This window comes from Mastomys coucha, unplaced genomic scaffold, assembly GCF_008632895.1.
Source record: "Mastomys coucha isolate ucsf_1 unplaced genomic scaffold, UCSF_Mcou_1 pScaffold5, whole genome shotgun sequence".
Lineage (NCBI taxonomy): Eukaryota > Metazoa > Chordata > Mammalia > Rodentia > Muridae > Mastomys > Mastomys coucha.
Window position 1 is genome coordinate 57,775,380 of NW_022196911.1, and position 13,366 is coordinate 57,788,745.

The 13,366-nt window shown below is 48.6% G+C and overlaps 1 protein-coding gene across 1 annotated transcript in view; it reads left to right on the plus strand.

The window, feature by feature from the left end:
- Positions 1–13,366, plus strand: part of Trpv2 (transient receptor potential cation channel subfamily V member 2) — a 23,667-nt gene that overhangs the window by 2,875 nt on the left and 7,426 nt on the right. The window contains exons 2-10 of the mRNA XM_031353329.1: positions 71–361; positions 2,973–3,106; positions 4,986–5,276; positions 6,592–6,890; positions 8,227–8,400; positions 8,649–8,804; positions 9,390–9,488; positions 11,298–11,368; positions 11,823–11,988. Of these exons, the coding sequence (XP_031209189.1) occupies positions 174–361; positions 2,973–3,106; positions 4,986–5,276; positions 6,592–6,890; positions 8,227–8,400; positions 8,649–8,804; positions 9,390–9,488; positions 11,298–11,368; positions 11,823–11,988 (1,578 nt within the window). The 5' untranslated portion in view covers positions 71–173. The remainder of the gene's footprint in view (positions 1–70; positions 362–2,972; positions 3,107–4,985; positions 5,277–6,591; positions 6,891–8,226; positions 8,401–8,648; positions 8,805–9,389; positions 9,489–11,297; positions 11,369–11,822; positions 11,989–13,366) is intronic.

Genomic DNA, 13,366 nt, shown 5'->3' on the forward strand with positions numbered 1-13,366 from the left:
GGAAGCCAGCACTCTGTGCATGGTAAACAAACATTGTGTTTACCCCCAGCTCCTGCTCTCGTTTCTCCAGGTCCCAGCCAGGCGTACCCCACTGCGGTATGAGAGACAGGGCAACCTTAAGATCTCCATCTCCACAGAAGTTTCAGCTGTAAGGAGCATTCTCCTCTCTCAGGATGACTTCAGCCTCCAGCCCCCCAGCTTTTAGGCTGGAGACGTCTGATGGAGATGAAGAAGGCAGTGCTGAGGTGAACAAAGGAAAGTATGAGCCGCCCCCCATGGAGTCACCATTCCAGGGCGAGGACCGGAATTTCTCCCCTCAGATCAAAGTGAATCTCAACTACCGAAAGGGGCTGGGACCTAGGTAAGGCAGCAGATGGAGATGGGACAAGCTCCCACACAACACTCCAAGTCACTCAGGGGCCAGTCCCTCACAAGTGCCTCTTCCTCATAGCCTAGCTCCAAAGTCCCACATTCTGCTCTCTAGGGTAACTCCTTCCAGAATGTTCTCCATTCTTGGACTTTTGCCAAGATTATGCTTTTGGTAGAGACACTTTCATCTAATACCAAGTATGCAACTGACAATCGAATCCTGTTTCTTGATGTTTTAAGTCCCACCCATTTTGGTCCCAATGGTAGCTGGTGGCTGTAGCAGGATCCACAGCAAGCACATGGCGGGGGTGGGGGGTGGGGGGAAGTAGGGGTGGAGAGACAAAAATGTTTGGAAATCCCTGCTTCACTCCAAAGCTAACATAGTCATTCAGGCAATGTGGACCCTGAGAATTGAGGGCAGTGGGCTTCCTCTTAGAGTCATCTGCAGTTTGAGTTTCCTGTGTTATAGCTACCAATTCAGGGAGTGAATCTGGGGGCATCCTGCTTCTGGTCCTGCTAGGGTACTGAACCTGGCTTCCCAGAATCCTCATGGGCTGGCAAGACTGCCAGAAAAGCCCGTTTCTCCCTTCTCATCCTTAACATGAGGCGATTAGCCTTGGCACACTATGTTTGTGTCAGAGAGCAGTAGCTAGGTTGGGTGACAGCACAGACAGGTGCATGGAAGGCATCTGTGAGTAGTGGGGCTGGTCTAATGGGGATGGAATGGGATCCATGGGGCCCTTTAGTCAGTACCTTTCTTTGCTTCCCTGTTCCAAGGTCACGGTTGCTGCTCTAGTGGCAGGCAGCAGTGTCCAAATGGCCACATTTTCCAAGCAGACAAAACACATAGCCCCTCGTAGTCTGTGGCCATAGGGCTAACTGGATGAATGATGCTCATCTAGATGGAATGAGGTGGACACAAACCTGTGTGGTGTTGCAGATATGAAGGCCGGCTTTAAATACACCATGGCTGTATGTCTTCAAGTGTGAATGACTCCGTTAGTCACTCTGTGTGTCAGAGTCATCAGCTCTTACTGGCTCAGCTCATTCCACAGGAGATTTGCTTGTCTTCTTTTAAGACAAAAATATTTTTTGTTTGTTTGTTTGTTTTTTGAGACAGAGTTTCTCTGTGTAGCCCTGGCTGTCCTGGAACTCACTCTGTAGACTAGGCTGGCCTTGAACTCAGAAATCTGCCTGCCTCTGCCTCCCAAGTGCTGGGATTAAAGGCATGTGCCACCACTGCCTAGCCAAAAATCTTACTATATAGCCCAGGCTAACCTCCAATTTGGAGTGATCCTGCGGCTTCAGCCTCATGAGTGGTGGGATTACAGGCATGTGCTACCATACCCAGCTTTCCCCAGATGTTAAGCTGGGACCTGAGAGTCCCTTATATCATAGAGTAGCCTTCTTTTACATCGTCCTCTCTCCCTTTATATCTTCTTTTCATAGTTCTAGAGGCCCCAAAGTTAAGCAAGCCTTAGTGAATACTGACATGGCCTAGGAATGGGTTGCCTAGACTCATTTGGGGACCCAGTGTGCTATGTACCAGACCTAGTGTATAGGCTAGAACTCTTTGTTTTATTGGTATTTCCTTGAGTCCTTATAACAACCCTTGAATATTTCCATCTTTCAAAGAGGAAAATAGACTAAGAGAGGCTGGTTAAGTGACTTGTGAGGGAGATAGCACCATCTCACTAGACAACTGTCACCCATCACAAGACAATACCAGATGGTGTCTGAGGAGCCACAAGAGGGCCTCTTCTGGACTCTGTGGAAGATATTTCCCAGAAGTGTGGCTTCTCAGTAAAGCCGTGGTCAGCAAATGACATTTAGTGCTGGGTGAACAGGATAACCTATCTCTGGGAAACTTCTTGCTTGCCTAGTCTAGGCCCTCTCTTGGGGTTGAGATGGGGCCTGATATTAGGCAGCCCCCATGGTGGGTCCGGTTCTGCTCTGTGTGGCTTTGGGTAGACTGCTTTACTTGTTTGCCTAATGGGGAGAAGGGTGGTTCACTACCTGTAGGCCTGGAGTACAGATTAATTGTGCAGATTCCTTTCAAATAATGAATGGATGGTTTCTGAGAAGAGGCGTAAAAAGCTTTTCTCAGTCTTTTTACTGGTGCTGGGATGGACCCAAGGCCTTATGCACACTAGGCAAGCACTTTACTGCTCAGCTGTCTACCTCCATCCCCTCCATCCCTGCTTCCATTTCAATCCAAGGCATGCAGCCTTTAGGCCTCATACGGCCCTGTCCAGACGCGTGCAGAAAGTTCAAGAGCCACTGTACAGTGTGAGAGCTGAAATGACCCCCGTGGAATAACAAGTCTTTTGAAAGATGATGCCCTTGATGCCAACAATTGCCTGGGATGATCATAGCCACAGTATTACAGCAGATTAAAGACCCAGTGAGTTTCTTCTTCTCACCAGGAGCTCTGAGCTTTTGGAGCCCTAGGAGAGAGAAGCCCTTGAAAGAATTCCTGTGTAGCCTGAGGACATAGGACTATAGGCGTAACGGCTATATAGTGCTTCCATGCATGATGAGACTTTGTGTAGGAAAGACTGTGGCCACTCTCCAACAAGAGTCACAAAACACATTCTCCACAGCCAACAGGACCCAAATCGGTTTGACCGTGACCGACTCTTCAGTGTGGTCTCCCGGGGTGTCCCTGAGGAGCTGACTGGACTGCCAGAATACCTGCGCCGGACCAGCAAGTACCTCACTGACTCAGCATACACAGGTAGCCTTTGGTGTCCTTTGTGCTCAGAATGAGAAGGACATCTGTTCTCGGGGCTGGAGAGAAGGCTCAGTGATTGAGAGCACGGACTGTTTTCTGGAGGACTCGGATTAGATTCCTGGCACCCACATGGAAGCTAACTGCTATCTGTAAAAGCAGTTCCAGGGCCGGGCGGTGGGGGTGCACACCTTTAATCCCAACACTTGGGAGGCAGAGGCAGGCAGATTTCTGAGTTCGAGGCCAGCCTGGTGGTCTACAGAGTGAGTTCAAGGACAGCCAGGGCTACACAGAGAAACCCTGTCTCAAAAAAACAAAAAAAAAACAAAAAACAAAAAAACCAAAAAGCAGTTCCAGGAGATCTGATCCCTTTTTTTCTAGCCTCCATGGGACTGTGCACACAACTTTAATCCCAGCACTCAGGAGGCAGAGGCAGGCAGATCTCTGTGAGTTTGAGGCCAGCCTGGTTTACAGAGTGAGTTCCAGGGTTGGTACACAAAAAAACTCGGTCACAGAAAAAATCAAAAACAAGCTGTGCAGTGGTGGCGCATGCCTTTAATTCCAGTGCTTGGGAGACAGAGACAGGCGGATTACTGAGTTCAAGGCCAGCCTGGTCTACAGAGTGAGTTCCAGGACAGCCAGGGCTATACAAATAAACCCTGTTTCAAAAAAAACAAAAAGAAAAACAAAAACAAAAACCAACCAAACAAAATAATAATAAAATAAAAAACAAAGAAAAAATAATTTGTGCTCCAGAGATGATTCAAATGGTAAAGGAATATGTAAAGCCAATAAAAGGCAACCTGCTATCCTGGCTGCTGGTAATGGCTTGGCATCTTTCCAGATTTGTCCAAAAGATTAGATATATAAAGTATTGCCACACTCAATAATATAGAGTAGGCTACCCTCCTCTCCACCGGATACATTGTTTTTGTTTTGTTTTTTATTTATTTGGTTGTTGAGATGAGACTCTCACTATGTAGCTCAGGCTAGCCTTGACTTAGTTTCCTGCCTTAACCTCCTGAATGCTGCAGGACACTTGCTGCCACAGGTAGGTTTGTGGCACAGGGGTTCTCCTGGGTGTAAACTGCCCACTGTGTAATCCACCAATGCCTGCATATGACTGTTCAGTTTGTCCTTCAGGACCTCAACTTGCTACGTGCTTGGCCCTCTGTGTACTAAGCACTTTGTTTATGTTATAGTGGTATTTAAAATAACCCTAGAACATTTCCTTTTATCAAGAAGAAAAATGAGTTAAGAGAGGCTAAGCCACTTATGGAAGGGAGTCAGAGCCATTAAGTGAGGGAGACACTTGGAAATTCTGATCTGGATTTTTATTTTTTATTTTTATTTTTTTACTAAACAGCAGTCTCATGTAGCTCAGGCTGACCTCAGCTATGGAGCTGAGGATTGAGGATGACCTTGCTTTTTTGGATCTAGCCTCCACTTTCCAAGTGCTGGGATTACAAGTGTGTGCTACCCTCACTGGCTACCTGTGGTGCTGGAGAGCAAACCCAATATCCTCAGCCCGGCCCTGGGTATTCATGTACAGATACCGAATGTTACAGGGCTGTGTGTGGTGACACATGCTTTTAGTCCTAGCACTTGGGAGACAGAGACAGGTGGGTCTTTAGGTCATATATATTGAATTATGCCTTAGAAACTTGGTGTTAAGGCAGAAATTACAGTCAGGTCTGCTGGTATTTTAATCCCTGTACTTTGGAGCCTTCATATCTTACATCCAAGTTGTGTTCCTACCAGTTGAATATAGCAACTGGGAAAATATCTCAGCCTCCCATGGGGTACTCTGGGTTTGCTGTACAAACTGGCAGATGGTCCAGCCTTTCTTTGAGCATTGCCTGTGCCTTCCCCTCTCTCCTTACAGAGGGCTCCACTGGAAAGACATGCCTGATGAAGGCTGTGCTGAACCTTCAGGACGGGGTCAATGCCTGCATCCTGCCGCTGCTGCAGATTGACAGGGACTCAGGCAATCCTCAGCCCCTTGTCAATGCCCAGTGCACCGATGAGTTCTACCGAGGCCACAGTGCGCTGCATATCGCCATAGAGAAGAGGAGCCTGCGATGTGTGAAGCTGCTGGTAGAGAATGGAGCAAATGTTCACAGCCGAGCCTGTGGTCGTTTCTTCCAAAAGCACCAAGGAACTTGTTTCTATTTTGGTGAGGGAGCTTTTCTTAGCTCTGCTGAGGCACAGAGTGGGTAAAGCTTTGCTCCAGGTTACACAGTGATTGGCAGAGCTGGCACTTAACCCCAGTCTACCTACTTCTAACCATCAGACGAATTAAATTACAACTTGTTTAAAGAAATCCTTAATCCTCTATTAGCCAGGGAAGTTGAGAGAGGATGGGCTGCAAGAATTGGATTGTGCCAAGACCCAGCAGGCAGACTCAGGGTGTAGCTCAGTAGTGGAACATGTGGCTAGCATGAAGATGGCCCTGGGTTCAACTTTTTTTTTTTACGCCTTATTTATTTTGTGTATATGAGTACACTGTCGCTGACAAACCAGAAAGAGGACATCAATCCCATTACAAATGATTGTGAGCCACTTTGTGGTTGCTGGGAATTGAACTCGGGACCTCTGGAAGAGCAGCCAGTGCTCTTAACCACTGAGTCATCTCTCCAGCTCCCTCAACTTTTTAAAAGTTATGTGTGTGTGGTATATATATTAATACTTCTTCATCTGTGTGCCAGTGAGTATGGAGGCCAGATGTTGATTTCATGTGTCTTTATCTCTCTCTCTCTCCCTCTTTCTCTCTCTCTCTCTCTCTCTCTCTCTCTCTCTGTCTCTCTGTCTTATTTTTGTCTTGTTTTTACTTTTTTCAAGACACAGATTTCTCTGTGTAGCTCTGACTGTCCTGGAACTTGCTTTGTAGAGCAGACTGTCTTTGAACTCAGAGATCTGCCTGCATCTAAAGGCATGTGCCACTATGTCCTGTTGTGGTCATCATTTTATTAAATGAGCTATTGTGCTAGCCAGTGGCGGTGCACACCTTTAATCCCAGCACTTGGGAGGCAGAGGCAGGTGGATTTCTGAGTTCCAGGCCAGCCTGGTCTACAGAGTGAGTTCCAGGACAGCCAGGGCTACACAGAGAAACTCTGTCTTGAAAAACCTAAAAAAAAAAAAAAAAAAAAAAAAAAAGAGCTATTGCCTTATCCCCCGGGTTCTGCTTTCAACACTCCTCCCCAAATCTTCAAAACAAATAAATAAATGAAAATATTACCACCACCACAAAACTAAAACAAAACAAAACCACCACCACCACCCCCACCCCCACCCCCCACCAAATCAAACCTAACCTGATGGGGCAGAATTTGAATTAAGGGGTAGTGAGTCTGCTCTGTTAAAGACAAGAGGCAAAGAGGAGGGGAGGTCTGCCTAGCTGCCTCCTCTTTTTCCTGATCTGCTTCAGGGGCCTGGCCTTCTGCCTATGGAGCAGGAGAGGCAGGGGCTCAAGCTTCCCTCTCCATCTACAGGAGAGCTCCCGCTTTCTCTGGCTGCATGCACCAAGCAGTGGGATGTAGTGACCTACCTCCTGGAGAACCCTCATCAGCCTGCCAGCCTGGAGGCCACTGACTCCCTGGGCAACACAGTCCTGCATGCTCTGGTCATGATTGCAGACAACTCTCCCGAGAACAGTGCACTGGTGATCCACATGTACGACGGGCTGCTCCAGATGGGGGCCCGCCTCTGCCCCACTGTGCAGCTTGAGGATATCTGCAACCATCAAGGCCTCACACCCCTGAAGCTGGCTGCCAAGGAAGGCAAAATTGAGGTGAGCACTGTCCCTGTCCTGCCTCTCTTGGCTGCAGCAGGACTCAAGTAGGCAATGCATACTTATATGCATATATATAATGTATCCTGGTCACTCCCACCCTGGACCCTTCATTGTCCCTCTCCCTTTGCTGTCAATCTCATCCCTTCATACTCCTTTCTCACGGTCAATTCTTTTTTTTTTTTTTTTACCCGTTCCGGAGACACGGTTTCTCTGTGTAGCCCTGGCTGTCCTAGAACTCACTCTATAGACCAGGCTGGCCTCAAACTCAGAAATCCACCTGCCTCTGCCTCCCAAGTGCTGGGATTAAAGGCGTGCACCACCACCGCCTGGCGTGAGGGGGCATTTTTAAGGTCCAAATAAATAACATAATAAGTAACAGGTTTTGTTTTTGGTTTTAGTTTTGTTTGAGACAGGGTTTCTCTGTGTAGTCCTGGTTGCCCTGGAATTCACTCTGTAGACCAGGCTGGCCTGGAACTTACAGAGATCCGCCTGCCTCTGCTTCCCTAATATTGGGATTAAAAGCATGTGCCACCACCACCTGGGTTATAAGTAACAGTTTTAATACTATTTTCTGCTCTCAGCTCCTGATGCTCGAGCACCTTTGTTGTCCAAAGGCCTGGCTGGGGCTGCAGAGAGGCTCAGTGGTTGAGAGCACTGGCTGCTCATCTAGAAGGCCAGAATTTGATCCCTGGCACACACAAGATCTGCTCACAACAGTCTGTAACTCCAGTCCAGGGGATCTGTTACCCATTTATGTTTTCCGTGGGCACTGCACATATGTGGTGCACAGACAGACATACATGTAGGTGAAACACCCATACACACATTTAAAACCAGCAAGCAAGCAAGCAAGCAAGCAAGCAAGCAAGCAAACAGACCTCTAAAGGCATGGCTCTATGGCCTGTGTAAGTTGCTTCCCAGTCTGCACCCTCCTTGTCCTCATTGCTTGTGTGTGAAATCAAAGACTTCTTAGGCTGTTTTGGAGTAGGGATCCCTTTCTGGTCTGTGGTCTGTTCTGCCCCCTGACCACAGGTGTGTACACACATGATAACTAGTGGTCTCTGACTTCAGATGACCTCAGTCCCCAGCCGGGATCTCTGTGCTGAGGAACACAGGAAAGGAATCCACGGGGGCAGAATGGGGGAAGAAAGGGTCAGCCTGTCTGTGCATACGTAGGGATGTAAGTCTGACGGTTTACGTTTGTTTGGCTATAGGTAAGAGCAGAAACATGGTAGAATCTATGTGCTCTGCAGGGGCTCAGTGTTCCCCAGCCTGACGCAGTGTTAGTGCAGGCAGAATGACTAGCAGGTGAGCTTACGTGACTGCCCTTCAGATTTTCAGGCACATCCTGCAGCGGGAGTTCTCAGGACCGTACCAGCCCCTTTCCCGAAAGTTCACCGAGTGGTGCTACGGTCCTGTCCGAGTGTCACTGTATGACCTGTCCTCTGTGGACAGCTGGGAAAAGAACTCGGTGCTGGAAATCATCGCTTTTCATTGCAAGAGCCCGGTGAGTCCTCGGGGTGTAGGTCTGCCTTCAGAGTCTGGCAAGCCTTCCATCCCTTCATGGTACAGTTGCTGGCATGGAGGCTCATGGGAGGCATCTTTTAGGGATCCCGAGTCTGGGAGCCTGTTCCCCATTTGCTCTTCTCCATTTCCCTTTGTCCTCTTTCGGAGCGGGCCATGAAGTGGGTGCTTGTCACATCATCTATCCAGCTGTGCTCTTCCTATACTCCCTGTGCTCCCTTCCCACCTCAGCACCGGCACCGCATGGTGGTTTTAGAGCCACTGAACAAGCTTCTGCAGGAGAAATGGGATCGGCTCATCCCAAGATTCTTCTTCAATTTCGCCTGTTACTTGGTCTACATGCTCATCTTCACCATAGTTGCCTACCACCAGCCTTCCCTGGAGCAGGCAAGAGCTGGGTGGGGTCGTCCAGGGGCACACCTGCTTGAAGCAACCCCGGAGTGAGAAGGGGCACGGAGCTTCATCCTATCCAAGAGGACGCTGAGGCTTAGGCAGCTTGAGGGATGTATCCAGAGCTCTTCTGGAAACGGTCCCCTAGGGCAATGGGGACAGCGATGGGAGTGAATTCTTCCTGAATGCTTGCCAGGTGTGAATTACTAGTCTCAGTGGTCAGCTTGTGTTAACTAATGAGCAGCCACTGGGATGAAGGACTGCCACCCCGGGGTTTACTACTGAGCTAAGGGAAAGACACAGAAAGACTAAGTATGTTATCCAAGGTAACAAATAGAAACTCTCAGTGGCAGAGATGACCTAAGTCTAGGAAATCTGGCCCCGAGTCCAATCCTAATATATGCTGCTAAGGGGCTGGAATCAGGGCCTTTCCCCAGAGCCATCCATGTCCTTTGCTGCTCAGAGCAGCCTCTCCATAGTACAGGCTCAGAATCATTTCTCACCTGAGGCTCTTGGGCAGCTAGCTATTATTGGGGATGGGACCCAAGACTCTAGGTCTTATGGGGGTGTTTGCCTCTTCAGCCAGCCGTTCCCTCATCAAAAGCGACTTTTGGGGAATCTATGCTGCTGCTGGGACACATTCTGATCCTGCTTGGGGGTATTTACCTCTTACTGGGCCAGGTAAGGACACCTTCCTATTCCTCTACCTTACGTAGCTCCCAGTCAACCAAAAAATGAACCAGGATGTTACTATACCCCCTTCACTGCTGCAGAAACACATTCCCAATACCCAGCAACAGGGGAGGGTGGCTCTGGCTTTGCTTTCTGGGGCCCTGTCACACCTACTGCTGTGATTTCTGGGGTACCTGTGGGATGGCAGATGGCTTCTGTGTTGCTGGCAATACAGGCTCTGTACTCATAGAAATCAAGCCTGAGCCCTCCCCCACCACCCCCCGCCCCGGATCCTTCAGCTGGCTGAGCCATTCTTCACTTGGGGAGCATAGAAAACAGTTAGTCGGTGGAGCCCAGTCCAAATCCCAGAGCAAGACATCTCAGTCTGGCAGTAGACCTGCAGTAGGCAGGCTAGATGTCAAGATATAGGGACTTCCTTAGAGAGGGCAGAGTGTGACACTGTTTTAGTCAGGGTTTCTATTCCTACACAAACATCATGACCAAGAAGCAAGTTGGGGGAGAAAAGGGTTTATTCAGCTTACTTCCACATTGCTGTTGATCACTAGAGGAAGTCAGGACTGGAACTCAAGCAGGTCAGGAAGCAGGAGCTGATGCAGAGGCCATGGAAAGATGTTCCTTACTGGCTTGCTCAGCCTGCTCTCTTATAGAACCCAAGACTTCCAGCCCAGGGATGGCACCACCCATAAGGGGCCCTACCCCCTTGATCACTAATTGAGAAAATGCCCCACAGCTGGATCTCATGGAGGCATTTCCCCAACTGAAGCTCCTTTCTCTGTGATAATTTCAGCCTGTGTGAAGTTGGCACACAAAACCAGCCAGTACAGACACCAAAATCGGGTTGGCTGGAGCACAGGATGCTACCTGGAAGGTCAGGGAGAGGTGAAGACAAAGGGCCACTTCTCCATTCTGTGTATAGTATGTAGGTACTCCTTCTGGATCCAGGGGGATCAGGAGGCCCCATGCTGTCCAAGTTGGCTTTGAATTCCTGAGTTCAAGTAATCTTCCTGTCCCAGCTTCCCAAGTAGCTTTCCAAGGGACTAGAGCTGTATGCACTGCACATTTCTTGGCTGTATGTTTGGAAAGAGAATCGAATTATTTCAGCTTTTAGAAGGGTTCATGGGTGCCTAGCTTGTTCCTCATGGCTTGTCAGCCTACTTTTTAAACTAGAACCCAAGACCATCAGCCCTGTCGTGGCCCCACCCACAATGGACTGAGGCCTCCCTCATCAGTCACTAACTAAAACAAATGCCCCATAGCTGGGCAGTGGTGGCTCATGCCTTTAATTCCAGCACTTGGGAAGCAGATGCAGGTGAGTTTGAGGCCAGCCTGGTCTACAGAGTGAGTTCGAGGCCAGCCAGGGCTACACAGAGAAACCCTGTCTCGAAAAAGAAAGAAAGAAAGAAAGAAAGAAAGAAAGAAAGAAAGAAGGAGAGAAAGAAAGAAAGAAAGAAAGAAAGAAAAGCAAAATGCCCCTACAGCCCCATCTTCCAGAGACATTTTCTCAGTTGAAGCTTCCTCCTCTCTTATGACTCTGGCTTGTGTCAAGTTGACATAAAACGAGCCAGTACAAGCTACATATTAAGAGGGGGCAGGGGCAGGGACAGAAAGGCTAACAGTTTTAGCCCCTGAGGTGGTGTTAGCCAGGTTCCCATACTAGGAAGCAGGGGGAGCTGGAATCCAGGCCACAGGTCACAGGGGCAACCTGGCTTGCACTTAGAGCTGAAGAGCAAGTTCACACACACACACACACACACACACACACACACACACACACACCCTGACCTCTCTCCTCCACAGCTGTGGTACTTTTGGCGGCGGCGCCTGTTTATCTGGATCTCATTCATGGACAGCTACTTTGAAATCCTCTTGTACGTGAGTCTTAACTCCTTTCCTGTACTGTCTCTGGGGACTGAGTGTGGCAGGTGTAGCAGAGTGTACCAAGCTGGTTGTGGAGGTCAGGACCCAGGGCCCCAAGTTGTTCTAGGGGACAAGGATGGGAGTGTATGCCAGACCTGGGAATCCTTGGGTCCTTTCATGTTCTCATCTTTGCAGAGCCTCATGTAGTATTTCAGTTTTTGAAGACACTCTTTGAGTCAGGTATCATTACTACAAGTGTGAAGCCTAGAGACTGAATAAATAAATAAATAAATAAATAAATAAATAAATAAATATAAATAAATAACTTGCCCAGGATGGAGGTTAAGCTGTGATTGGTCCATCCAGGGTGGTGGAGGCAGTCAGTGGTGGTTGGTGCAGTTTCATAGGAGTTGGGGGATATTGCCAAGTGGCCTGGATGTTGATACAGATCTTGTCCCCATCCAGCCTTGTCCAGGCTCTGCTCACAGTGCTGTCCCAGGTGCTGCGCTTCATGGAGACGGAATGGTACCTCCCCTTACTAGTGTCATCCCTAGTGCTGGGCTGGCTGAACCTGCTTTACTATACACGTGGCTTTCAGCACACAGGCATCTACAGTGTCATGATCCAGAAGGTGAGAGATAGGGGCAGACCAGCTACAGCCAGGCAAAGGAGGGCTGGACACACCTCCCACTAGACTCCTTTCAGCCTCGTGAGTCAGGAACTATCCTCCACAGCTATCCTGAGCAGAAGAGAGCATGAGCTGTTTGCCCATGTGTCATGTACCCAGACACTTGCCCTTCATGACTGCAGGTGTTGGCATGCGTGTACCTGGATGTCTTCATACACATGCAGATGCATACGTGCCTACGTATGCATTTGTTGGCAGGTGCCCACATAGGAACAGGTGCATCTTTCATAAAGGAGCGGATATTGCACTCATTCACTTATCCGTTTGTCTGAGCCTTGGGGCGTGGGGGCATTCACACCCATTTATTTCACAAGTGTTTAGGAGCATCCGCTGTGGTCCAGGCTCTTTTCTTAAGTGTTGGGAACACAGTAGAGAACAAAACAGACAAGTTATTGACCTTCTGAAGCTGACATTCCAGCGTGAGGAACAAAAGTGCTAAGGAAACAGCCCAGGATGTTTCTGACTCTAAAACCCTACATAGGAGACACTCAGGACAGTTTTATGGACAGTGACTGGGGCAGATGGTAGTTTAGAGGAGATGGCGAACAAAACCCTTTCTGAAGAGGGTTGTTTTGTTGAGACAGGGTTTCTCTGTGTAGCCCTGGCTGTCCTGGAATGCACTCTGTAGACCAGGCTGGCCTTGAACTCAAAGATCTGCCTGCCTCTGCCTCCCAGATGCTGGGATTAAAATCATGCACCACTACTGTCTCAGTTAGGGTTTACTGCGGTGAACAGACACCATGACCAAGGCAACTCTTATAAGGACAATATTTAATTGGGGCTGACTTACAGGTTCAGAGGTTCAGTTCATAATAATCAAGGCAGAAGCATGGTAGCATCCAGGCAGGCATGGTACAGGCAGAGCTGAGAGTTCTACATCTTCATCTGAAGATTCTAGTGGAAGACTGACTTCCAGGCAGCTAGAATGAGGGTCTTTTTTTTTAAAATTAATTAATTATTTATGTATTTAATGTATATGAGTACACTGTTGCTGTCTTCGGCCACACCAAAAGGGGAAACCAGATCCCATTACAGATGGTTGTGAGCCACCATGTAGTTGCTGGGAATTGAACTAAGGACCTCTGGAAGAGCAGCAGGTGCTCTTAACTGCTGAGCCATCTCTCCAGCCCTAGGAAGACCTGGTGAAGAGGGGTTTTTTAAGTTTTCTTTTTATGCAGTGTAGAAGGTAGAACCTAGCCAGGCAGTGGTGGCACATGCCTTTAATCCCAGCACTTGGGAGGAAGAGACAGGCAGATTTCTGAGTTCAAGGCAAGCCTGGTCTACAGAGTGAGTTCCAGGACAGCCAGAGCTACACAGAGAA